A 27476-nucleotide genomic window follows, 5' to 3' on the forward strand; every position below is an offset into this window, starting at 1 on the left:
CTCTTTTGTGTTCAGAATGTGTCCGTAAAGTTTCAGCTCAAAATACCCAACTGATTATTTATTATACTTGCTGGAATTTTTCCATTTTAGGGGATGGGGTTAGGTAAGCCCATTAAAAAGCTTTGAATGCATTTTAGATTGCACTGTACCAGGTCTGCATCCAGACCCCTCTCCAATTTTCTGCTCTGAACACTATGTAGCTGTTTTTGTTGTCTGTGCCTTTAATGCTAGTGAGTGTCAAAATGGGAGGGATTTGGATTTTAATATCAGAAAATAAAAAAAGAGACTAATTGTGTTCCTATCACCCCAGTATGACTGTGGACACACTATACATACACACAGTTCTGTCCAAACAGCTTACAAAAGATGATTTTCATCTTATGTGCCCTTTAAAAACATGCAATGTGAAACCACATTGACCTATAATCCATCCTACAGTGTGAACACAACACCGACAGAACGCTACCTCAGTCATGCAGTGTGGAAAACATCTGTGACACCACTACTTTGAAAATCATGCATTCTAAACTTAGCATAAATATTAAAATATTATGAATTTTTGGAACACTGAAATAGGGTTGCATGATTTACCGATACTATGGTAGTATCGCGATACTATAGCTCCAAAATACTGGTGGTGCCACTTTAGTTTGCAAACTGTACTATCGTCATCAACACTCTAGCTACAATAGATAATGTTGGATGTGAAAAGTCACTGAAACGCTCACACATTTGTGCAACAATAGACCATTTTAGTAGAAGAGACAATTCAAATTAAGATACAATCTTTTTTTAAAGAATGACTCGCAGTGAAATTTTGAATTACTTTTGGATTGTAACTTGATAAGACTGAAAAACACAATAGATGAAAAAAAAAAGCAACAGGAAACATTGAATCAATTTTTGACCACTTCATATAGCCTCATTTCTTTCGGAAAAATGCTCTTTTTGTAACAAATGAAATTTGATATAATTTGTATCTTTATTTTATTGTATTTTTTGATGTTCAGTTATCTACAAAAAAAACAAAAAGAATGAATAAGTTCTAGGTAAAGTGACGTGCAAATAATGATTTTTTTTCCATAAAAAGGAAATTATTAATTAAATTTAAGACCTATTATGACATGTAAAATATAGCATTTCTGACCATTTTCTTTATTATTTGAGTTATGATTTACAGTATCGCAATACTGTATCGTGATACTTAAGCTGATATAGTATCATCAGAATAATTAATGGTATTGCGACAACCCTACATTGAAATTTATCTTAGTAACTTTTGCTCAAATTCTGTTGTATTCCTTAAAAATACAAACAATTGTTGATGATGCTGATGATTTATATTATTAATAATATTATCATCATCATCACTACTATTACATTCTGAGAAGTAAATTTTATTCTAAAATATGTATATTTGTTGATGTTTACTTTGGCAATATTTGCTTTGAATTTTTAGTTAAATGTTCCCAAAGGTTGTCTGTATAGTGCAAAATGTTTGGGTGTACAGCACCTTTTCATTTATTTATCTATCTGTCCATCCAAGATTTGGCAAATTTCATTTATTTGTTTATTCATTCATTTTACAGCTAATCCTGTATTTATGGCTGGATTATGGATTCAACAATTCCATCTGAATTTTCCACATTTTTCACATTATAGGATTTTATGAAATGCAAACTGTAGTTTGCTTACTACACTAGACCTGTAATAACTAGTTTATTTTTGTGGTAATTTTGTTCCACAATTGATAAATGAGAAGCAAGATGGAAAATAGATGACTGTTTAATTCTGTGATTGACTAATCAGAATCTGGTATTTTAGAGAAGCTGGGTAAAAAGTACTCATAATGTCCATGATTGCGCATAGTTACTCTCATTGTCATGTGATTGGGGGCAATGCTTCTGTTTTTAATCAAGCTTTTGCTTTCATGGCCAGAGCACATTTACAACACACAGTCCTAACTCTATGATTGTGCCAAATGAAAGACACAACAACATGATGCACCATCAATTAGATCACTAAGTACCCATTTCTAAAAATAAACTCATCCATATGAATGTGTTTTGATAAATAACGTCTGACTCACAGCTAATTGATGTTACGTCTCTTCATTTGTTTGATTGCAGCAAGAGAGATTGTTTTTCTCTGTTAAGAGGAGAATAAAACACACTTATTATGGCCCATAGAACCTTTATGGACAATTTTTGAGTAGTAAATGCTCGAATGGCACTTTGCTAATTGAACATCGACAGACACATAATAGAATTACAAGACAAATTGCAACAGGGTCATTATAAACCGTTGACTTCCATTTCTCTCTGTTTGTAAATATATAATTTTTGTTTTCATTGCTGTTTTACCATCTAAACCGCTCAGAGGACATTTTTATTACTAGAATGTCTCTGTTTCATATCTAAATATATGCAACAAAGAAGATACTGTAACTAGATTGATAATGATAAAAAATATAGTTTGAGATATGAAATAATACAGTGCAATTGTAGCTATGATATCACGAGGGGGACAATATCATTGAAAACATTTTCAAGGCTTTTTTTCATCTTATGAATTAATAAATCATCCACATGCAATAACTATTCATCCTGCTTTTCCTGCTTTTACAATTATTTTAAAGACGTACCATTGTAATAGTGAAAGAGCAAATTACCTAGTGTTTTTCAGCAAACTCAATGGCCTTCTGAGAAATCTAATCCTGTACAAATGTGTATGTGTGATTATTGATATTTAATGATTCACCATGCATCTCTTTGTGTATGTTTTGACTTGCCAGGGCTATACCAATGGCTATAGCAATACTACTGCTTATCTAAGAAACAAGTATTGTAATAAAATGTAGAGCAAAGTAGAGCAAAATAATAAAAGTAATTAAGGAAAACAGCCAAATACAGAAATCTACTATTTCTAAAATCAGCATCAGTTAACTGCATGTTTTCCCTAAGGATAAAAACTATGATGAAAAAATATTTGAACATTTTTATTTTACTTCTGAAAAAATGTTGTTCACTCAAGAAACTTGCCTTCAGTTTTTTTTTTTGTTTTTGCATATTTTTTTTTTTTGCATTTTCCTAAATAATTATTGTGGCATGAAACATTTGTGTGTGTTTGCTCAATGATGTACTGAGAAAGTTTTTCCCATCACAAAAGTTTGTAAAGGAATTGATGAAAGTCTGATGAAAGTGCAAAAGTTTTAAAAAAAGAGCGCAAAATTGATAATTTCTCTTTAGGAGCTCCATGTTCATTGTAAAGTTCACCCCAAAAATAGAAATTGGCTGTTAATGTACTCGAGGCATTCAGGATGTAGGTTAAATCTTTCAATAAATAATGATGATGATGATTATTATTATTACTTTAACCATGGCTCCTGGTGATTCATATGCTGTAGTGCAAGTCAATAGTTGGTGCTCGCATATCATTATACAGCAGGAAGCTTTTTTGACTCACAAAGTGCTGGTTGATGTAGACTTGCATTTTATGAATCATCCAAGAATAGTAACTTTGACTTAAAATTATTTATTTTTCTGAATGAAGAACAAAACAAGTCATGCAAATCAAGGATCAAAGAGTGTGATTAAATTAGTTTAATTGATTTTGTCACATTTGTTTACTTGTGTTTATTTATTTTATGCACACGTTTGTCTTGTGTAAAGCTTGTTTCATAATACATTAAAATTGTATTAACCATGGTATAATAAAAGACATACAGTTTTATGCAAAAGTTTGGCCACCCCTGATAATTTTTATAATTGCAAACCATAGCCTGCTGGCTGTTCAGATTATCAAATTTATTTGGATATATTTTGTAACCCAGGGAAAAAAGCAACATTTCAGTTCTGACATAACATTTATTTAATTAACAGATGCAATGCAATTTATGTCAAAAACAGACAGGGGCAAAAATGTGGGCACTAGTGCTGTAATCGGGCCATAAAAATTAGGCCCCAAAGGGCCCGAGCCCGACAGAATTAGGCATGAGCCCAAAAGATACATTTTGATTGACAGCTTTATAAAGCCCGAACCCGTTTATAGCCCGACATTATTCAAATGTGCACATGCACACAGCCCTTTTGCCTTCTTTCAAGAATGAGTTATTTATACGTGTTTACATAATTTATAAAAGTCCTATTATAAAAGTCCTCTTTAACATCCTAACATGTCAGGACTCTAAATAGGCCTTAATTGGCCAACACACCAATAAAAAATTTCTTATTAAATTATTAAATTATTCTTAACAAATTAAATTAAAATAAATTCTAAATTATGACAGGTATGGCTCTGAGGGATTTGTTTCGCCACTTCTCTTCACAATCTGGCCTTAAGGCGACGTTGAAGCTGAATATTAAAAGAATAATGCTAACATTAGCCTGTATACTTTGTCAACATTATGATTTTGTGGTTTAATTAATATTCATTTATAGTTTAAAAACGCTTTACTCACAGAAAACAGGCTACTTGTTTTTGTGGAGAAACATGAATCCACTGTAAATGGCTTTAACACTGTCCTGCGATGGTGCGTCCAGCAGCACCGAAAACCCTTTCTCTGCTGCTACAGGCCGAGATGCATAGTTCTGATCTGGCTAATTTTGCAAGTTTTGGGTAGAATTGTTTGTTCATCTTCTACCAGCCAAGAACATCCATTTAATTTCCCATGACAGCAGTTTCAATGTAACGAGTGACCTCGTCATCTTCCCTGTCAGCTTGCCCTCACCTTCCATTGAACTGTTCTTTGTGGATTGTGACACAATTGCAAGATGTTCCTGGAGCTCTTTGGGAGTGGTCTGTGATTCATCTGTGACTATTCTACTCGTTCTTCGCCTTTGCTTTTCAGATATTTTTCTTAGCCGACCATATCTTTCCTTAACCAGAACGGTTCCTGTGGCCTTCCATTTTCTTACTATATTTGTGACTGTGAAGATAGAGACTTTAAACCTTTGTGATAGCTTTTTGCATTCTCTCCTAATTTCATGTTGGTGAATTATTCTAGTTTTTAGGTCGTTAGGAACTTTTGAGGTTTCCATGTTGCCAACTTCTGGTTCATAATAAGGAGGAACACAACTAGCAATCAGCCACCTTAAATATCCCTTTTCATAATTGTTAAGGTTCACTGAGTCACTCAAATCAATTTTGTGTTGTAATCTATCAGTATTAAGTGACTACAGGTTTTGAAATCCAAACAAAAGATTTTATTTTTCAGTTTTAATTTAATTTCACACATCTCAATACTGCTTCAGTGCGTATTTCGGTCTGAAAAACATGACTTTATCTAGCTTTCTCTAGAAACCGAATGGCATATCACAGTGATCTTCTCTTATAAAGAAAGAGCACATTACTATGCAGCCACATAGGAGTGCCCAAATTTTTGCATAAAACATGTATGGTCATAATGTACTTTAATGCCCATGTTTTAAAAACACTTAAACACATATACATAAAAACAAATATGTTCCCAGCCAAATTAGTATAAAATCATAGACGTCAAGAACAGTACATTTAGCACTGGTTAGAAACCCCTTGTCAAAATATGGCTTTTGTTGCGATCTTGTGTTGTTGAGATCTTTTTGTCAAGACAAGTATCTGAAAAACAGGAAACAAATTCTCAATTTGCTCTTATCTCATTGCTGTCGTGGCAGATTTTACCAGTTCCCATCATTCTGATGAGTGCTTTGGGCTAGTTATAGACTCCAGGTAAACTCATAACATCCAACATTCCTGATTTGTTGGAGCAGTGCTGGTCCAATTCCAGAATGTTATTTAATGTTGAGCTCATGGGCTGCTTCAGGATAGGAACTCTATATGGCTTCGCAGCATGTCTTATAGAAAAGGCTGAATGACAGCAAATGTAGACACGGCTGGCAGCTCTGCAGAGAGAGAGAAAGAGCCAAACAATGCCCAAGGCTTCAAACTGAATGTTAAGCTTTACAGAGCACAGACAGCTTCCACGGCGAACAGACACATGTGCACAAACAAATGCTGAAGCTGGATTGCATAATTTATCACAAACAAGGTAAAGGGGTTATATTGTGTCTATTGCTTTTGGATGCAATAATCCCCTAATCCTCTAGAAGATTTAGACGAGCATATGTGTTAAATCTCCCTGCTGAACTTTTCAGCAAGAGACATTCAGAAGAGTTTTCATTTAGAAATGTGTTCCTCGCTAATGTGCTTCACAATAGGAAACAATTTCCCTGATGTCCTTTTGCAGCTGCCCCTTTTCTGACTTCTGCTGTCAAAGACAAAGAGTCGCTGACACTGAGACGCTACAGCCCAAATTATTCTTTTATGTTTATTGTGTTACCTAATGGACTTCATTCAGTTTTATGACTGTTTTATTACAAAACGGGTACATTTGTAAAGGTTTTATTCAGATATGCAAACTGAGAAAAATATGCGGTAGGTTGAAATTGCTAATAGTATTATGGCCAATCCAGTCCTGTTATTGTTCATTTGAAATATTACTAACAATATAAAAGCATGTCTGATGTTTAGTTTATAAAATCTTAGTGAAAAACAAATAAATCACAACCTGAAGTGGTATGATTTTATAATTAAACTATATACAAAAAATGTAAAAAATTATGGTTAAAAAATGACAGCTGCGGTTACCAAATCTAACCATTAAAAATACAACAGAAACGTAAAAAAAATAAATTTTTTGTTCATACATCGATGTTTTGTAAGTACAAACATGTACACTCCGTTACACAGATACACAACAATAAGCATGTGTGAATTGAGAGTCATATGATGAACCAATGTTCATCAAAAATTACTTTTCCCACAAGATGAGAAACATACTAATATATGGACAGCTATTAAACACCATCATGGTAATACACATACAATTTAAATAATGCAATAAACATCATTTATCAACATTAGATGTAACATAAAGCTCAAGAGTAATGCACAAAACTGCATTCAATTCAATTCATGTTTATTTCTATATAGCGCTTTTACAATGTAGATTGCGTCAAAGCAGCTTAACATAATTGTTCTAGTAAATTGAAACTGTGTCAGTTCAGTTTTCAGAGTTGAATTTCAGTTTAGTTAAGTTCAGTGTGGTTTAATTTTCACTGCTGAGAGTCCAAACACTGAAGAGCAAATCCACAAGTGCTGAACCATGAAAGCCAGTGGTGACAGCAGCGAGGAACAAACTTCAACGAAAAGTGAAGGAAAAAATCTTGAGAGAATCCAGGCTCAGTAGGGCACAACAATTTCTTCTCTGGCCAAACTTCTTGTGCAGAGCTGCAGTCTAGGCGCCGAAGGCTGGAGTGCGCTGGACGTCCATCGTGGAGAAGCTGCAGGTGGGGGAGGTCACAGGCTGGTGGCCATTCGGGATCAATGCTATGACTCGTCTTACAGGAATCAGTCTCATGCTCTCCATTCTTCCATGACCACCACATAGGCTGCTCACAATACGACCTGGTACAGGATTATGGAGACCTCGGGAATAATAAAAAAAGACTAACATAAGTGTAGATGCTGTTCCAAATATAATGTCTGTAAGGAGGTGTTCCTGGCTCCGGTTGCCCTAAATAATGCAGATTAACAATCCTTTAGAGGATTTGGATTTCAAAAGCATTTGTGTTTTATGTGTATGCTAATGCAAAGAGAAGTGTCTTTAATCTAGTTTTAAACTGACAAAGTGTGTCTGCTTCCCGAAGTGTGCTAGGAAGGCTGTTCCAGAGTTTAGGTGCCAGATATGAGAAACATCTACTGCCTACAGTTGATTTTGATATTCTAGGAATAATCAGTTGTCCAGAATTATTTGAGCGTAGTGGACGTGAGGGGCTATAATACACCAGGAGCTCCCTCAAATACTGGGGAGCCAAGCCGTTCAGGGCTTTATAGGTAGTCAATTTTTTAAATTTATACAATATTTAATAGGGAGCCAATGCAATGGTGAAAGTCCAGGAGTAATATGATCAGATTTCTTAATTCTAGAAAGCACTCTAGCAGCTGCATTTTGAACTAGCTGAAGTTAATTAAGCCAACAGGGCAACCACCTAGTAACATATTACAATAGTCTAATCGAGAGGTCATGAAAGCATGGATAAGCTTTTCCGCATCAAACATTAATAGCATATGTCAAAGTTTGGCAACATTTTTAAGATGAAAAAATGCAGTTTTACAGATGCTTGAAATCTGGCTTTCAAATGACAGGTTGCTATCAAAAATCACACCCAGTTTTTTTTGTTTTTGACTAAAGATTAGGACTGAACTAAGAATCCATCAAGGGTTAAACAGTATTCTAGGATTTTGCATGTGAGGTTTTTGGATCCAATAAGCAAGACCTCAGTTTTATCTGAATTTAGTAATAAGAAGTTATTAGTCAATCAAATTTTTTATATCAGCTATACAACCTGTTAATTTCGTAAACTCATTCAAATGATCAGGTTGAGAGGAGATATAAAGTTATTTATCATCAGCATAACAGTTGAAGCTAACTCTATGTTTTTTAATGATATCACCTTTTGATGATATCATACTTTTGATCTGTATGATGCCTCTTTGTTAACTGATACAAATTGATAATGTTCAGATAGATAAGACCTGAACCAGGCCAATTTAGTTGCTGTAATACCAACATATTTTTTAAGCCTATCAAGGAGAATATTATGATTGATTGTATCAAATACATTGAGCAAAATGTGCATTACTCAAGAGCAAAAGCTAAAATTATCCATAGTAATGTCAACAATAAACATAAAAGAGAAGTGTTAGGTATTTTTTGGAAAGTGAATTTATGGGTATTCTTTATAAATGAAAAAAAAAACTTACTGTTAAACAGGTTACAATTTTTTTTGTTATTTTTTACAGTGTTTTTTCACTATCAATCAAAAAGAAGGTGTACTGTACAAACCTTCAATCCTATTAATAACACTGTCAGAAATAAAGGTAGATGAGCTGTCACTGGGGCAGCAGATTTTTCAAAGTTACATATTTGTACCTAAAGGGTCCATAATTTGGGTACTAATGTCTACCCTTTGCATATAATTATTTCTGAAAGTGTTGTTTAGTTAAGTTGAATGATTTAAGTATTTATTATCAGGTTGAAGAAAAAAATGAGCTATTAGAGAGAAACTTTTAGGAAAACCAACCCAGACTCATTATTGAATTACCTCTACATAAATTTCTGGTGGTTACAAAATATGTCCTAGGAGCTAAGCTTTTTTGCAGTTTTGGTTTTTTGCGAATCCACCAGAGGCCGCTATATACGCTTTTTTAGATCTCAAATTTGCTGTCAAATGTCTTACTGACTAACCGACCGATCAATCCCCCCATCCACCCCCTTCTCTAAACCCAACCAATTGTGTTTTCAAAAGCACTGATTGCCCCGATCACCCCTTCCCAAAACCCAAACGACAGTGTTTTCATAAGCAATCCAAAAAAAGAAAAGCCCTCGCCTGATTTTAACCTTGTTTTCAGATCTTACCATGTTATTTATTCATTTACTAAATTTTTTTGGCTTTTGTTTTTGTTATGCCTGCTTTCTAGAACCATTCTTTACCAGAACCAAATCCCGTCATTGCGGTGAACTTCTCTCTGGGTCTCAAGTTTGCTGACGCACATGGCGAGCTACTGAGAGGGGTCTGGAGGCAGACCTAGTGCAATGCAATCTGAGCTGCATCCAATACTTTTAGGCCCAATCCCAATTCTATTTTTGTACCCCTACCCCTTACTCTCGGTTTTAAGGGCCAAGGGCAAGGGCTTCAAAATATACCCCTTAGAATTGGGATAGCACTACAGCACCTGAACACGTCATCATATGTCATCGCGATCTCTTGCTTCATATGAGATCACACGATTGTGATTTCAATTGTGTTATTTTTTGGTATTTATCTTCAGGAAATCACTGAAGGCATATATATTGTTATCAAAATCATCTGTGGCAATAAGATCGTAACTATACTGTGCATTACATAGTGGCCATATTCATTCATTCATTTTCTTTTCGGCGTAGTCCCTTTATTAATCTGGGGTCGCCACAGCGGAATGAACCGCCAACTTATCCAGCATATGTTTTATGCAGCGGATACCCTTTTAGCTGCAACCCATCTCTGGGAAACATCCATACACACTCATTCACACTCATACACTATGGACAATTTAGCTTATCCAATTCACCTGTACCGCATGTCTTTGGACTGTGGGGTAAACCGGAGCACCCAGAGGAAACCCACGCAAATCCAGGGAGGCCTTGGCCATATTCATTTATATAAACACATAAAAACCAACATTATTATTATAGCAGACACTGTAAAAAGGTCCTTGCAGCCACGAGACATTACTGAAGTGGAACAGCTATACAGGAGTTATTATTATGGATTATAGATCACAAAAAAATATGGCGTGTTTTATTTTAGCTGAGGTTTTTTTAAAGCATGACGGTAAGATACGAACGCGGTTATGAATATATTAAAACATGCTTTTTTGATGTAAAAAAATTTTAATAATGACAAAAAATACTAATTTATGGATCTCCTTACTTCTGGGTGCTGCAATCCTGCTGTTGTGGCTGGTGTATTCTGGGAAATTTTCTTTTCTTTCTTTCTTTTCTTTCCTTGGTTTGGAGTGTGGTCCTGAAAAATCTTCATTCGAAGGGCTATCTACCCCTTCCCCTTAGCCCTACGCCTTCAAGAAAAAGAGAATTGGGACACCCTGTCTCTTCATGGGAAAGCGGAAAATGAGGGGTAAGGGGTAAGGGGTAGAATTGGGATTGGGCCTTAATGTGCACACCTAACCCTACCCCTCACAGTGACCTCACCAGCTCCATTGAGTGCATTGTGTCTGACATTGCAAAACTGAGATATGCAGCCTCAGCTTGCATCATCAAGGTTGCATAAAGATACTATTGGAGCTACTGGGCAAATTGGTAACAGCAGGAAAGCTGTCAACATAGAGGTAAGAGAGAGAGAAGAGAGAGAGAAGCTGTCAACTGGTAGCGCGAAAGGAAACAGAAGCCATTGGCTGTCGTGCTCTCCAGAAATGTAAATGATGAGATGTTTTTACAGTGAGAAAACATCCCATCTCAAATACTCAATCTGGGCACTTGTTATTTTATTTTTGAAATATTAAAAATGTTAGTATGTGCACTAACTCTACGTGTTTCGTTTTTAAATCATCTCTACTGCTGTTCTCCAAACTGTCTTTAAAGTGCTTTTCTCCCCTCATTACCATGCATGTATTGGTCTTGCAAAGCCAGTGTCTCTTGCAATCATAGGGGCCAAGGGGAGATTAATTAGAGACCTTGGTGCTCCTGTGACGGGCAAAGCAAACAGCCACTCTCTCAGCCTGTAATTTATGTAATGCCTCCTTTACTGTGGATATCAGGACTGGCCTTTTTTGGTCTTTACTCCGGTGCCTGGTGGTAATGATGCTTCAGTCTGCTCTCCTGCCTTTTCTGCACTATTCTGGGAGAGTAGAGAAGGGAATATAGGATGTTTTTGTACTGTAACATCAAACAAAGTGTTTCAGAGTAAGTTCAAGCCTGGCAAAGTTCAGAGGCATGCAGTGCATGTGAACTATTGTGCTGGTTTTTGTCTGGCTCCTTTGTTAATTTTCAAAGCCCGAAGCCTTTAGAGACAAAATCCTGTCACATTATCTGGCGGAGCTTTAGTGTGATTGAGAACTGTCATGGTGTTCGGCAAATTGTCGGGTCAGACCCGAGTAGCGGTGCAATTGTACTGCCAGCCTGACGTGTAATTGCGTGTTTGTGTGAGGTCCTTTTGTTGTTTGTTTCAGTACGTTATGCTGTGATGGATAATAGCTGTCCTCCCAGCTCTCAAAACAGTAAAGTGACAGTTTTGGAAGATTCACCACAGCTTTCTGAATCTATAGGCTCTTCTGAGAGGATAACAGAGAATTACATGATGTGGTGCATAAGAGGCTATTAACACTAGTAGGGGACTTTAGTGAGCTCCGCGTGTGGTGCATTTAGATTTGAGCAGTTTGTTCTTCTTTGGTCGTTTCAATACCTCACTAGTTAATTTTAATGCAAAACGCTGTAGGGTTTATTGCCTAAGGAATAAAACACCAGGATATCTCCAAAATAAGTGCACATTAGAGCAAGTGCTAGCACAAAGAAAATGCTAAGCCATCAAGCTTTCTATTGCTGATTATGATGGAAAAAAAAATAGATATACAGTGGTCTCTCGCCATAACGCGGTTCACTTATCGCTGTCTCGCAGTTTCACCAATATTTTTAGCTACATTTTTTTTACAAACACATTGTGTTCTACATCTTAATTAGTGCATTATGTTCTGCGTCCTGATTGGCTGTAGACCATTGTCAGTCAATCACTGTGGTGTGTCTCCTGTACAGTACAGAATGTGTTCAGCTTGCCAAATTCGCATTACATTTCGATCGTTAGCAGAACGACTGAAGTTATGTACTTTGTGTTTGCAAGTTTTCTCCCCAGCAAACCCCATAATGTTGACAAAACATTCTGCAATGTCAAAGGCATCCACGATAGCACCTAAAAGGCAGAGGAAGATTCTAACCATCACACAAAAAGTTATACTTCTGGACATGCCAAAGGAAGGTAGAAGTTCCGCAAGTGTTTAAACAAGATAGAAAAGTGTGAAAATGTTAATGCCTGTCTGAGAAAAGTGTATAAAGAGTGTTGTGAAGAGTTTTACAGCCTTTAAACATCTATAATAATTGTAAAAAATAAATCTGACTACTTTGCGGATTTTACCTATTTTTAGAACGTAACTCCGCAATTAACGAGTGACCACTGGATAGAAAAAATGGTCTCAAATCAATCCAAAAGAAAGACTCATTTTACTGGTACGGGGTAATAAAAACTTTGCATTTCCTCTTCAAAATATAATTTGCTTAATAGTTAAATATGGAGTAAAATAACTCACCAATAGTTAAAAACTGTATATGGTGGGCGCGATGCAGTGGAACAGTGGGGAGAATGTTCGCCTCACAGCAAGAAGGTCGCTGGTTCGAGCCTCGTCTGGGTCAGTTGGCGTTTCTGTGTGAAGTTTGTATGTTCTTCCCGTGTTCGCGTGGGATTTCTCCAGGTGCTCCGGTTTCCCCCATACGTTCAAAGACATGTGGTATAGGTGAATTGGGTTGGCTAAATTGTCCGTAGTGTATGTGTGTGCATGAGTGTGAATTAGTTGTGGCTGGAAGGGCATCTGCTGCGTAAAACAAGTACTGGAAAAATTGGCGGATCATTCTGCTGTGGCAACCCTGGATTATTAAAGGGACTAAGCCGAAAAGAAAATGAATGAATGAATGTATGGGGTGGCACGATGGCTGGGCCAGCTGACATTTCTTTGTGGAGGTTGCATGTTCTCCCCTTTGCATTGGTGTCCTTCCTCCACAGTCCAAACACATGTGGTGTAAGTGGATTGGATTAACTACATTGAATAAGTGTGATATGAGTGTGTGTAAATGAGAGAGTACTTGGGTGTTTCTCAGCACAGTGCTGGGTTGTGGCTGGAAGGTCATCCGCTGTGTAAAACATATGCCAGATTAGTTGCCGGTTTATTCACCTTGATAAATTATCCGAAAGAAATTAATAGATTAATGAAAACAGTGTGTGAGCCAATTAGCATGCTAGAACTCATATATAAAAACAGTGGGTGAAAAATACCTCAATGAACTAGTATTTACACCAAAACTAAAATTGTGCTTATTTGACAGACGTTTTACTGTCCCATGAGGCAGGGGTTGTCAAACTCAGGCAGCTCTGCACAGTTTAGTTCCCATAAGGGCATAGGGAAGGATTAATAAATACAATGGAAGCAAAACAGCTGACAGGGCAGGGTTTATACGGTCATGGAAAACCTGGAAAAGTCAGGGAATTTTGACATGGCATTTTCCAGGAATGGAAAACTTTTGGAAAAACTGAAAAACAGAAAGTTTTGGGAAAGTCATGGAAATTAGTTCTGTATCTGTATACTTGAATTAGGCCTGCGCGATATTGGAAAAATCTGACATTATGGAGTTTTGTATTTCTGTTATATACAGTTAAAGTCAAAGTTATTAGCCCCTACCCTTTACATATTGTTTTTTTTTTTTTTTTTTAAATATATCCCAAATTATGTTTAACAGAGCAAGGAAATTTTCACAGTATGTCTGATAATATTTTTTCTTCTGGAGAAAGTGTTATTCATTTTATTTCAGATAGAATAAAAGCAGTTTTACATTAAAAAAAAAACATTATTTGCCCCTTTAAGCTAAATTTTTTTTTCAATAGTCTACAAAACAAAACCATCATTATACAATAACTTGCCTAGTTAACCTAATTAACCTAGTTAAGCCTTTAAATGTCACTTTAAGCTGTATAAAAGTGTCTAGAAAAATATCTAGTCAAATATTATTGACTGCCATCATGGCAAAGATAAAATAAATTAGTTATTAAAAATGAGTTATTAAAACTATTATGTTTAGAAATGTGTTTTTAAAAAAAATCTTCTCGCTGTTAAACAGAAATTGGGAACAAAAAATAAACAGGGGGCTAATAATTCTGACTTCAACTGTATATTGCAATGTGAATACAAGCATAGATAAATAAAATATAGTAAAAATGAAAGTGAATTATAGTTTAAGGTATTCACTATTTAGGTACAGATATTGAATAATCGACACTGCAGAGTCTTTATTGAATATTATTTAACCTTATTAGGTTACAAAAAAATTCTTGTGGCCGGATGTTTTGAAATTTGAAATATTGAAATATTCACACAGTCACAGGCCTTAATATGACAGTTCACTCAAAGATTAAAATGTACTCACTATTTACTCACACTTCACTTGTTTCAATTCTATAGTTATTAGAGTTATTAAATTATATTCTTTTTGTGTTCATTAAAAAAAAAAAAGAAAACTCATAAATGTTTGAAACAAGTGAAGGGTGTAATGAAAATGAAACGTTTACTCCATTATGATTAAACTCTATATTAAGCTATCCCAACTTTGCATAACCTGGGATGTGACTATTGCGGATGCACACATTGCAGAATCGATGCTGAAACGATATATTGTGCAGCCCTAACTTGAATATAGGTTAGTTGTCTTTGCTTCTTTTCTGTCCTTGGCCCAAAACTTGCTCTCACATTGTTAATGCTGTGTAAGCATTATCAAAGTCCATTTTTACATAGATATAAAAACAAATTTAAACAAAATAAATTGTTGCATGTTCTATGATATGCTGTAATAAATTTGAACGTCATTGTTTTATTTATTATTTACTATGTATATGTAGGCATTACATGGAACATTACATCATGAAAATGTACTTGAAATATCTGGAAAAGTCATCGAATTTTAGTAGTAAAAAATTTTTATGAACCCTGCACTGGTATGTGATAAACATGACATGGTGAATGTAATATGTCTAATATATAATGTTTAATAAACTGTAGTACTACATATTTAGAAAATGTGATTTTGAATGCAAATTTGGAGCATTTGAAAGCAAAGGTCAGAATTTGGCCCAAGCAACATGAAAGTATGGATCTTTCCCGCCTTGTATGATAAGTTCAACCTGCTGCATGTGGTGTAATTTTGTGTTTTCTTGACACAATTCATATGGTTTAGTACCAACTGAGCATAATTAGCCTGATTATCATTGCTGACTATGTCTATGATTATAGTGTGCCAATCTTGTAAAGGCTTCTTTTAGCACAATAACTTGCCATGCCACCAAGCTCAGATACAAATAGACTAGACTAGTTTCTTGAACATAACAATGACAGATGACCTCTAGAGCACCTTTAAAAAAATGATGCCTTGCATCATGAATGTTTAGCTGACACACTGCAGTCAGTAAATCAATTTATGGGACAAAATCTCTGAGGGTTTTTTCCAGCATCTTCCATCTCTGCCTCAAAGAATTAGGACAGCTCTGTAAGCAAAAGTTGGTCTAACCAGAAGGCAGCGTGAATGTGGTTGTTAATGAAGTGGCCAGTGATTGGCCATATATTTTATTACAGAAGTAAAATGGGTTGAGTGGCTATTCCAGAAGTGGTTAGCGTGGCTTTAATAGGAACTTTCATAAACGAATGACAGTTTATTGGTTTTAAACCAGATTTGTATTGTTACAGTGTCAATGCTCAGTCTGTACATTTTCTCCCTGTTTCCCGTACTCAGGTATTCCAATTTATTTGTTCCCATTTAAACATCAGTTGAATGAGCCAAAAAGCATCACTTTGCAATATTTGGCAAATGTTTGACAACTCAGGGACATCTACTTTTGTTATAGCTAAAGATCAAACATCCTAATTTTGTATGGACAGTTATTTGGACAGGGAAATGGTGTTATTCAAAATTGCATTCTTGCTATTGAATTTTTTGGCAAAAAGGCAATCAACAGGCATTTTCTCCTGTTCTCTATAGAGTTCAGCAAAAGCAGGCATTCTTTCGCATGAGTCATCTTGCCAGCTGTGAATTCATTTAAAGACATGGTTTACCCAATCATTGACTATGTTTACATGAAATTACATTAGCTTACCACTAACCTGTGGAAAGGTTGTTAGCAAAATACCAAACTCCTTTTTAGGGTTGGGGCTTGTGACTATGTTTACATGGTTCAAATCAAATCACTTTTATTGTCACATCATCAGCAGCACGTCTGCTATGATGAGTGAAAAGCTTAGGTGCTGGCTCCAGACAGTCAAATAAACAGACAGTGCAAATACAAAGATAGTGCAAAATACAACAGCACACTCCTAAAAAACAAAAACTAAAAAAAACAGGACAAAGTAAAATTGACAGCGGTATGTGCAAATGAATTGGTGTACCCATAGTTGTAGGCAGTATTGTTTCAAGTATGGATAGGTTAAAGTGCAGTGCGTGCTACATATTGATGGTGTGCAGTGAGGGTATAGAAGAGTCTGTGCGGGGTGTGTTAAGTGTTCATCAGCCTGATAGTCTGAGGGTAGAAGCTTTCCTTCAGTCAGCTAGTGCGTGACCGGATGCTGCGGAACCGTCTGCCTCAGGGTAGCAGAGAGAAAAGTCTATGGCTTGGGCGGCTGGAGTCGCTGATAATTCTCTTGGCTTTCCTCTTGCACCGACTGGTGTAGACGTCCTGGAGAGACCGAAGCTCACCTCCTACTACGCGTCCAGATTTCGCACAATCCTTTGTAGGCCTTTGCGATTGCTGCTGGTGCTATTTCCATACCAGGTGGGGATACAGCCAGACAGGATGCTCTCCACAGTGCAGATGTAGAATGAGCGGAGGCTCATTCCAAACCTCCTGAAACGCCTGAAGAAGAAGAGGCGTTGTTGTGCCTTCCTCAGCACTGCGTCTGTGTGAGCAGTCCATGTCAGATCTTTAGCCATGTGGACTTTTATCAGTAGCCTTAATCTGAAAAATACAATAATATGATTATGGTGTTTACATGAGTTGCTTTTTGAATGTTCCTTTCATGATCCTGGTTTACATGTTACAGCTCATCATTCGATTACGTCATTGCGTCACTACACTTTCCACGTTTCCTCTGGAGTTTCATGTAATTTTCAGGTGTTTCATTTTTAATTAATTGACTTTACCTGCAGTTTGGCACTTTCATTTTCATTCAATAATATTTCATGCATGCCCCCCATGACAAATGAGATATTGGATGTGAGTATGAACTGCTGGTTGTTTTAATGGAATTTTTTCCCACACGCTATGGGGGAAAAAAAAACTGTACTCTGTATTTCATAATGCGTTTGTCTGTGGTTCTTGACTGATTTGGTAGGTGCAAAGAATTGTGTCAAGAAACAAGACGGTAATAGTTTGATTAAGGTATTTACATGTTTGGACTGCACTTCAATTATGTGATGGTATAAAAATAAAAAATTGGCCTACTAAACATGCCTTCATTCGATTTCTGTTTATTTCGATTATGACTTTAGGTAGTCAGGTAGTTTTTTGACTTAAGGTAGTCAAAAATCATTGTTCACATGGTAGAATCTTAATCAGAGTATTCTCTTAATACTATTCAAATCGCATTAATGGTGTCCATTTAAATGTAGCCTACTCATTGAGTATGTTTACATGAAGATCAATGATCCAATTTTAATATAATAAAGACAATACTCTGATTAAGAGTCCTCCATGTAAACAGCAGTTTTTTGATAAATTTATTCCAATTAAAGTCTTAATTGAACTAAACATTGAATTAAGACAAGTGGAGTATGCCGATTTTTTATTTTTATACCGTTGCAATTAGGGTTGGGCCGATAGACGATGTCATCGTCCATTGCCGATGGCCAATAGACAACACGATGCTGAGCCAGCATCGCCGATCCTCCACCCTGCCCCTGTCGCAAACCCGCTCGTGAAAAATGCACACTTTGGCCCTGTTTACACTAATACATCTTAGTGTTAAAATGGCATTTTAGAATGAAAATGATCCACCTCCACATCGTGTTTTACCTAGCATTTCTGAACAGCCCTCCATCCATTGAAAACGCACATCACGTGACCACACACACACACACACACACACACAGCCACACACTGTCATGTGCTCCTCTTAGCTCAAGGATGTACCGCTGTATCGCGTCTCACTATAGTTGTTAAACATGATATTCAGACAACCGATGTTCCGGGAGTCTCTGTGCATTTGCGGGACTCATAATGGCCACAAATGAGCGATAATCTCAAGGAAATCTTCCGATCCTCAAATAAGTTGTGCACCCTTCTCATCCCCGAATCCCTCCTCGTTCTTCAGAAAAGTAGCACACAGTCTATCAAACAAAGAGTAATATACAGCATGTGGTATCAAATTACATTGAAGCAATCTTCCAGCAGTTCATACTCGCATCCAATATCTTGTTTGTCACGAGGGCATGCATGAAATGTTCCTAAATGAAAGTAAAAGTGCCAAACTGCAGTTGAAAAATGAAACCTGAAATTACATTAAACTCTAGTGGAATTGTGGATAGCGTGGTGACGCAATGATGTTGATCGAATTATGTGCTGTAACGTAAAACGGGATCATGAAAGGAACATTCAAAAAGCAACTCACACTTTTAACACACTTACCTCATATTATTATCTTATTAAGATTAAGGCAAATAATTTGATTACTGATGTCCATGTAAACATCATTCACTCACTCTCATTTTGATTAAAAACAGTATGACTTCTAATGTTTGAGTAATTTTGTCCATGTCATTAAGGTCGCTGTTACCTTTCATTTATGAAAAAAATATTTAGTTTTTCCACAACAGCACTATTACTATTACTATTACTATTATTCAGGTTAAAAATGACATGAGTGTGAGTAAATAAAGAGAGAATTGTTTTAGTGAACGATCCTTTAAAGCAGGGGTTTTCAAAGTGTGAGGCGCGCCTCCCCTGGGGGGCGCCAGAGCATGTAAGGGGAGGTGCGGGAAAAATATTATGTAATAAAAATATAATTATTAAGTTTAATTATTATATGTATTTTTTATTATTTTTAAATGTTTTAATTAAACAAAACTAAAAAAAATAATACGTCAAAAATAAGAAAACCTTTTTTACCCAGAAGGCCATAGCTGTGAATTCGCTTCTGTTTGGCAAGCCCGCCAATACAGGTATATGCCTGCTAATCATGCTGCTAATACAATGGATCGGTTTCTGAGTCCCCCCGATTCAAAGCCTTTAAGTTCAGGGCTTAAACCCAAAAGACGACGATATGATGATCAGTATTTGAGTTTAGGATTTACGTGGACAGGACCAGATGATGAACCACGACCTTTATGTGTGGTTTGTCAAGATATTTTGGCTAATGACAGCATGAGACCCGCTAAACTTCGGCGACATCTTGAAACCAAACATGATGAGGTAGCAGAAAAACCTCCAGAATTGTGTGTGTGTGTGTGTGTGTGTGTGTGTGTGTGTGTGTGTGTGTGTGCGCGCGCGCGTGTGTGCGTGCATGCGTGCGTGTTTGGGAGGAGGGGGGCGCCAATGGATAAGTTGGATTGTGTCAAAAGGGAGACCCACTGTCTAAGACTTTGAAAAACCCTGCTTTAAAGCATAATTCTTATCATTTTGTATCCTAATACAAACAATTTGAGACTTTCCGATGAATGTCAATTATCTGGCAGAAGTTTCTGCAGTCTTTTCCTGTTGCTTGCTCTCAGATCTGTCATCCATAACCATGATTACTGAATGTTCAGAGAATCAGAATTTTTCAGAGCGACTTCCTGCCACAAGTGGAAATTGTCACTTTTGGAATAAATTGTAGGCATTACTCATGTGTGGTTATGAGTGTGCTGTCTGCCAAATCTCTCTCTCCCCCCCTTTTTTTTCTCGCTCACAGATAAATGAGAATTTATTCCTCCTCTTTGAGTTCTGGCTTAGACTTAGAGAAAAGCACAGGGTCGCGGAGCTAACTCCAAGCTCAATGGAAGAAAAAAAAAAGAAAAAACAACTGCGTACATTTTAATTGTCAATGAATGAATGCGGAGCGGCATCTCAAGGCTTCACAGCAAAAAACTTTCTCCATAATTTATTAAATTCACACCATCATCAACAAGCACATCAGCGGCTTTTCAAAACAGGCACAATTAAAATATGCACTCAGAGGGTAGATAGAAGACAGAAATTCTCTAGTCATCAACCGTATTGTGCATTGAGAGGCTGGTAATGTGCTTGGTAATGTGCAGACGTAGGTTACAGGTAGATTAGACTAATGCAGTACAGTGCAGATTTAGAGCTCGACAAGGGCTCATGGCTGTTTTTGCTTGAATTGTTGTTTATTTGTATGTGAAACATCTGACAATGTGGCGCGGTGGTGCAGTGGGTAGCGCTGTCGCCACACAGCAAGAAGATCGCTGGTTCGAGCCTTGGCTGGGTCAGTTGGCATTTTTGTGTGGAGTTTGCATGTTCTTCCAGTGTTCACGTGGGTTTCCTCCGGGTGCTCCGGTTTCCCCCACAGTCCAAATACATGCGCTTTATGTGGAATGGGTAAGCTAAATTGACAGTAGTGTATGTGTGTTTTCCAGTTATGGGTTGCAGCTGGAAAGGCATCCGCTGTATAAAACATATGCTGAATAAGTTGGTGGTTCATTCTGCGGTGGCGGATTAATAAAGTGACTAAGCCGAAAATAAAATAAATGACTGAATGTATATTTTGAAGTTAGGTGGGCTGTCAGGTTGCTTTGAAGTTTTTTTTTTGTTAGGATGTTTTGTAATACAACATTCCTGTTTGCAGTTAAGATTTAAATGACCATGTTAGCAAACAGATAGTACAGTATAAGTTATTAATGTTAGGATTTTTCTGTGATGTGCTCCCTGTATCCTAACTAGCTTGGGTATCTCCAAATATAAATCTCACTCAATCAAATGAAAATCTTAAGCTCTATTATACATGTTGAAGAAATTGCATACAGAATTTCTCTTCTATTGACTCACTGGTTTTAGATATCTTTCATGTCCTTATTGCACATATCCTTCTTTACACTCCTTTACAGAACTTTTAATGTTTGATTTCAGGGCAGGAGCAGCCATGCCATTTGGCTGTTTGACTCTGGGAGAGAAGAAGGACTACAACAGTCCTTCAGAGGTCACTGATAAGTATGACCTGGGACAGGTAGTAAAATCGTGAGTACAACTCTATGGTTCTGTATTAGTAAAAGGGATGTCCCGATCAGGTATTTTTGCTCTTGAGTCCGAGTCATTGGATTTTGAGTATCTACCGATACCAAAACCCGATCTGATACTTCTATAATACATAAAAGAAGAGTGAAGAGAAAGCTCTGTTAACAATCAGAGCACTTCTGTAGGTAGTTTAAACGATCAAGTGTTTAATAACATAGATTCTAAACTTTTGGACTTTAGTGCAACAGTAACTACAATAAAAACCCAAAATAAATTGTAACAAAGAGACCCTCAACTTAAATACCCGGCAGGCAATCTCACAGTTTGCTATGGGAATGTTGTCGTCATCAACTTATAATACCTCCAGACAAGGCGCAAGAAATACTCACGCTTTCTATGTGAAGTCAAAAAAAGAGGTCTAACTCTGTCCCACCGCATAACTATAGATGTTTTACAAAATAATGAGAACATATACATATGCATATATATTTGAGTCCTGATCGGGAGGTAACGTCCAATTCTCACGTGATCGGATCTGGACATCCCTAATTAGTAGTACCTTTTCTTTTTATATTGTTTAATAAACTATTTCTATAATGCATATTAACTGAACTGTTAAAAATCCATGACATTTAAAAATTATTTAATTATCTTACTTAAATCATGATTTATTGTCCATCAACAGGGAGGAGTTTTGTGAAATCTTCAGGGCGAAGGACAAGAACACACTGAAAATGTACACCTGTAAAAAGTTCCTGAAGAAAGACGGGAGGAAAGTACGGAAAGCAGCCAAAAACGAGATCCTCATCTTGAAAATGTATGTTTTCCCATGCAGGTTATTTATAAGATCCACATTTTAGAGAAGAAAGGTACTCGCAGATGGCGCTCGGTGCTGAAATTTGTTTAACAAGATTTGCAGAATGCTGTGGACTCTTTACCATGCAAATGATTTTATTTTTGCAGATAGTTATGATTTCTTTTCACTTTCTACTCTGCTTCCTTTCACAGTGTCACAGTTTCTCTCTCTGTCTCTCCCCACAGGGTGAAGCATCATAACATCCTCCAGCTGGTAGATGTCTTTGAGACGAGAAAAGAGTACTTCCTCTTTCTGGAGCTGTAAGTGCTGTGGGTTTTTGTCTGTGAGAGTAAATATGAAAATACAAGTGTGCGGATGCATACTATTTGCTTTTATTGTTAGGTTTGGAGCTTTTTTTAGATGTAGAATAAAGAATTTACTAGCATATCCAATACTAATATTGGCACCCTTGAGCAGTGGCGGCTGCAGCCATATGGCTGTATGCACTGTGCATACCTACCACGAGAGGGTGCGAAATAATGCTGCTTTTTATATATTTATTTATTTATTTATTACATAATTTATATTGATTAATAAACAGTATACACTATGATATATTGGCAAAGCAAGAAAAAATGACAACAAATAAAGCTGTGTCTTTGTGTGTTTTAAAGTGTGTATGTACTTACATGATGGGAGATGGGTAAAGAAATCTATTGTCTTTAGTTTGGCTGGCGGTTTTTCCGCACTTAAAAAACATTCAAATAGCTATTGTTTAAACCAAGGTTCAAAATGAGTAAACGCTCTTTAAAACAGAAAACTTAATAGAGACATTTGCCAAAAGACCTAAAGCTAATAAGACAAATACTGATTCCCCATATGAGGTGGAGACCGCAGTTTCATCATCAGCACCTGAGCCGGGGAAACTGTCTCTTTCATCAGACAGATTAGATTCAGCAGCTGCGCGGCCTCCTCGCATAGAACGGCTACCATTCAAAGTGTTTTAAACAATTTCATCATAAATAAGCAGATATCTCCATTCTCACAACCAGTTTTGGAGACCAGAGTTGTTTCACCCTTCAAATGAGTTTGTTCCATTGAGTGAACGTGGGAACATGTTCAGTGCTGTTGCGAATATACCCAATGCGAATTTGTAAACACCTGTCCTGCTCTTTCATATGATTTGAATAAATTAATTAAATTGTAATTGAATATAAAAATATACTAATTATATTTTTGTTTGAGCCCATCCACTACTCAGCTGTAGGGGTGGAAGATTTTTGGTCAGTGGAAAGTAAGGATTTATTTAATGCTTTGCTAACTGTGTTGTATCACAATCTTTTGTCATATATTTGCAATTTTTTTAATATGTCATCATTTTAAAGATTACGCCTTGAGTGTCTGATTTTTCCTTGGCGCTGATGTGCTTTAATTTAGATGTCAGCGAAATATTCAAATTAAAAAGGAAACAAATTATGTCATAATGAATGGCCTTAAATAATGTAGCCTTTGACAGCTAGCATAATTTTTCTTGACATGATTGGCGGAAGGGGACGGGGCAGGGCCGTCCTGGATTTGTGCGTACCTTGGAACAAAATCCTGCAGGCGCCCCTGCCCTTAAGAAATCTCAGCAAAGAGAGCTGTCAAAAAAAGCTTTGTTGTTTTAATCATTTGGTAAAAATATGAACTCTACTCATTAAGAACCGACAATTGCAAACAGTTTTTTATATATATAAAAAAATAATTAATTAATTAGTTAGGTGTGTAGCGTAATTACTGGCACCCCTATGAAATTATATAAGCAAATTATTTTAAAAGGAACAGGAAATTGTTTAACCATGACCTCCTGTTTCACAGAGCTTTACATATGAGTCCAATCTCTATGTCATTTATTTAATAGGCGTATGCAGATTTTGGAGTCTCTATAGCGCATCTCGCTGGAATAAACTAATTTATCGATTTCCACCCATCACTGTCTAATTAACAGAGACAACATAACTAAAGAGCGCTACTATTCACAGCTTTAGTGGTGTAGCTTGTAAAGCCAATGGCAACATGTTTTGATCGGTCATCAACCCAGTTCGAATCCAGTGTCCGATGAACAATTGTTTTCTTGATTCCCCATTACATATTAAATTGGAAATACATTTATTTTAAATAGAAAAGAAATATTGTGTTTAAAAATGAAAATAATGAAGAAGTCACAAGTGGCTCGTGGGTATTTGATAAGGTTTAGCCTTTTTTGTATGTGTATAAGCAGCATTTAAATAGTTATTTTAAATATTCTGTAAACATTTATTTTCCACCTGGTGTTAAAAGTGAAATCTTGTGTGACATCTTAATGTAACTAATTTGTATTTATAATGTTAGTCTCCCTACTTCACCCATAATCTCCGACCTCATGGCTCTGTTGGAAGACTCAGATTCATAGGACTGGTTGGGAGAGGCATTATGTGTTATATCCAAATCATTAGCATTATAAGGTTGTAGAAGTTATACATTAAAAACACCTTTAAATATATATATATTTATATTTTAGTACTGCTTTAGTGGACTTGAATAAGTATATTAAATCCAATTAATAGTTAATAAACAATTTATTAATTAATAAACTATTTATTAGGATATTTTATTAAAGTGTGTTTTAAATCCTTTAAAAATAAATTAAATCTTTGTAGACCAGAAATATATGTACTATATGATTTATTTTAAAATGCAGGCAATACAAAATCATTTTCAACAAAAAATTATTATATTATTCTTATTTTTTATTAATTCAAATAGGAGTGCGGAGGGGTAGGGGGCGCTACAAAACAATGTGCCCAGTGGCCTCTGAATTCTTAATCTGGACCTGGCTATAAGAAAAGTGCAAGAACACTGAAAATGGCTATTTCCAGCCTCAGGATGATAGGGTACACAGTACTCAACATTTGAAGTGTTTTTTGAAATAGTCCTAGGACAAAAACGGGTGTTGTTCAATAGTTTTAGGACCACTTTGATGAAAGGGTTTAAACCACTTCAAATGTTGACTACTGTATATTGATATGAAATGGTGGTTCAGTCCACGGGATGTGTAATGGATCAGTCTGGTCTTCAAGAAAAAAGTCTTCAAGAACCTCAGCTGGACAATTGCACACGTTAGTTGGGTCTTAGGGTTCAGCTGCACAAATAACAAGAAAAAGGCCTTTACTCTTATCCAAAAAAACAACTTAATTGTCTTGAACTGTCTTCCGTTATTTCTGTTAATATTTTGAAGAAAATATCAACAGATTAAACAATTAAGACTTTCATAGGCTTCTTTGCTCCTATTTAACAAGTGTGCCAATATTAGTTGAGAGAACTTTATTTCCTCTATAATAAAAAAAAACTGTGGTTTAAAGTCAGCGTGAACCAGAAGTTGTTGAGGTTTTTATTTCAGTACGTTGATGTACTTCCAACAAAACCAGATTATTGAGTAGGGGGGTGTGGCTTCCTATTTGCACATTCCTTTGTAGCGAACTAATGGTAAGATGGGTTTGGATTAAGATTATTGTGGGTGAAGCCATCAAACTGACCCCAACAGAAAAGGGCTGCCACTACAAACATAAAGAAGATTGAAGATTAAGAAAACAACCTTTTTTCAGTGAATTAACATGCATGGATTAATTGTTTACCTGAAGAATAACAATGTGCACTCGCAAACATGGACTTTAAAAGTGCAAAAACATTGACAGATTTTTAATTTCTCTGCTAAACTACATATGTGTAGTAGACATGCACTCCAAAATATATTTTTGCTGCTTGGTCAAACTACTTATTTGTAATGATTTAAATCAACACAATTTTTGAGTGTTTTTGTTGGATAACTTACTTGTTTTATGTTCCATCAACTTAATTTTGTAATAAAAAAAACAATTTAAAGCAAGTTAACTTAATTGATTTGTGTTAAGACAACATGAAGGAGTACTTGTGTGTACTTTTTACAGTGTGGTTAATTGTGTCACATGATCTCATGGTGGAGGCTTACGTAGAAAAACAATATCGTTCACTTGGTCATTCACAAAGGGAGGGGGAAGATGGGGTAGGTGGAGTCAACTGGGATGCTGTATTCTTTGTTTGTATTTTTTGACTAAACACAAAACTACACTGTTAAATTTCAAGAAGGTACTTTTTTAGAATAAATGAGAAGACATTGGAAAAACTTCATGCCTTATTTTTATTTAACCTAATGTTTATATTTATTCATTCATTCATTCTCTTTTCAGCTTAGTTCTTTTATTAATCAGGGGTTGCCACATCGAAATGAACCGCCAACTTATCCACCATTTGTTTTAAGCAGCGAATGCCCTTAGAGCTGCTGCCTGTCAATGGGAATCACTCATACACTCTCATTCACACACATACACTACGGACAATTTAGCTTAGCCAATTCACCTATAGAACATGCCTTTGGACTGGTGGGGAAAACCAAAGCACCTGGAGGAAAACCACGCAAACACAGGGAGAACATGCACACAGAAATGCCAACTGACCTGAATGTTTGTTTTGCTTTAGGGCTACAGGAAGGGAGGTGTTCGACTGGATCCTGGACCAGGGCTACTACTCAGAGCGTGATACTAGTAATGTTATCCGGCAGGTTCTTGAGGCTGTGGCGTACCTGCACTCTCTCCGCATCGTTCACAGAAACTTGAAGGTGACGTTACTTCCATCTAATGGCCACCACTATGTATTGCACTGGAAATTTTTTCAGACACAGGCTGCTTATTTCATGACAAAAGAAAGATTCTCTCATCTTTATCTCCTAAGTCATGATCATTCCATTGTTTAGTGGAACATTAAATGAGAAGTTAAGCAGAATGTTGTTGCTTCTCTTCATATGATGAAATATAACATCATTTATTTTTTACTGTTCAGAATATTTTGGAGTTTTTAATATTTTGAAGTTCACTTTTTTAATGACTTTATCTTCTCAGCTGGAAAATCTGGTCTACTACAACCGTCTGAAGAACTCCAAAATTGTAATCAGCGATTTTCATTTGGCCAAACTGGAAAACGGTCTCATCAAAGAACCATGTGGCACACCCGAGTACCTTGGTAAGCAAAAGTACATAAGGTGCTACTTAGATGTATTGATTCACAAC

General features: G+C 36.3%; 1 protein-coding gene across 6 annotated transcripts in view; it reads left to right on the plus strand.

Moving 5' to 3' along the window:
• camkva (CaM kinase-like vesicle-associated a) overlaps positions 1-27476 on the plus strand; it is a 49714-nt gene that overhangs the window by 13513 nt on the left and 8725 nt on the right. For 4 of the 6 annotated variants that reach the window (XM_087257822.1, XM_087257819.1, XM_087257820.1 and 1 more), the window contains exons 2-6: positions 21456-21563; positions 22246-22377; positions 22602-22676; positions 26890-27028; positions 27309-27429. In XM_087257822.1, the coding sequence (XP_087113948.1) occupies positions 21469-21563; positions 22246-22377; positions 22602-22676; positions 26890-27028; positions 27309-27429 (562 nt within the window). In that variant the 5' untranslated portion in view covers positions 21456-21468. Of the gene's footprint in view, positions 1-19523; positions 19803-21455; positions 21564-22245; positions 22378-22601; positions 22677-26889; positions 27029-27308; positions 27430-27476 lie in introns of those variants that run through there. The other 2 variants (XM_087257821.1, XM_087257818.1) reach the window with 2 other exon arrangements.

This window comes from Danio rerio, chromosome 6 (assembly GCF_052040795.2).
Source record: "Danio rerio strain M-AB ecotype USA chromosome 6, GRCz13ab, whole genome shotgun sequence".
Lineage (NCBI taxonomy): Eukaryota > Metazoa > Chordata > Actinopteri > Cypriniformes > Danionidae > Danio > Danio rerio.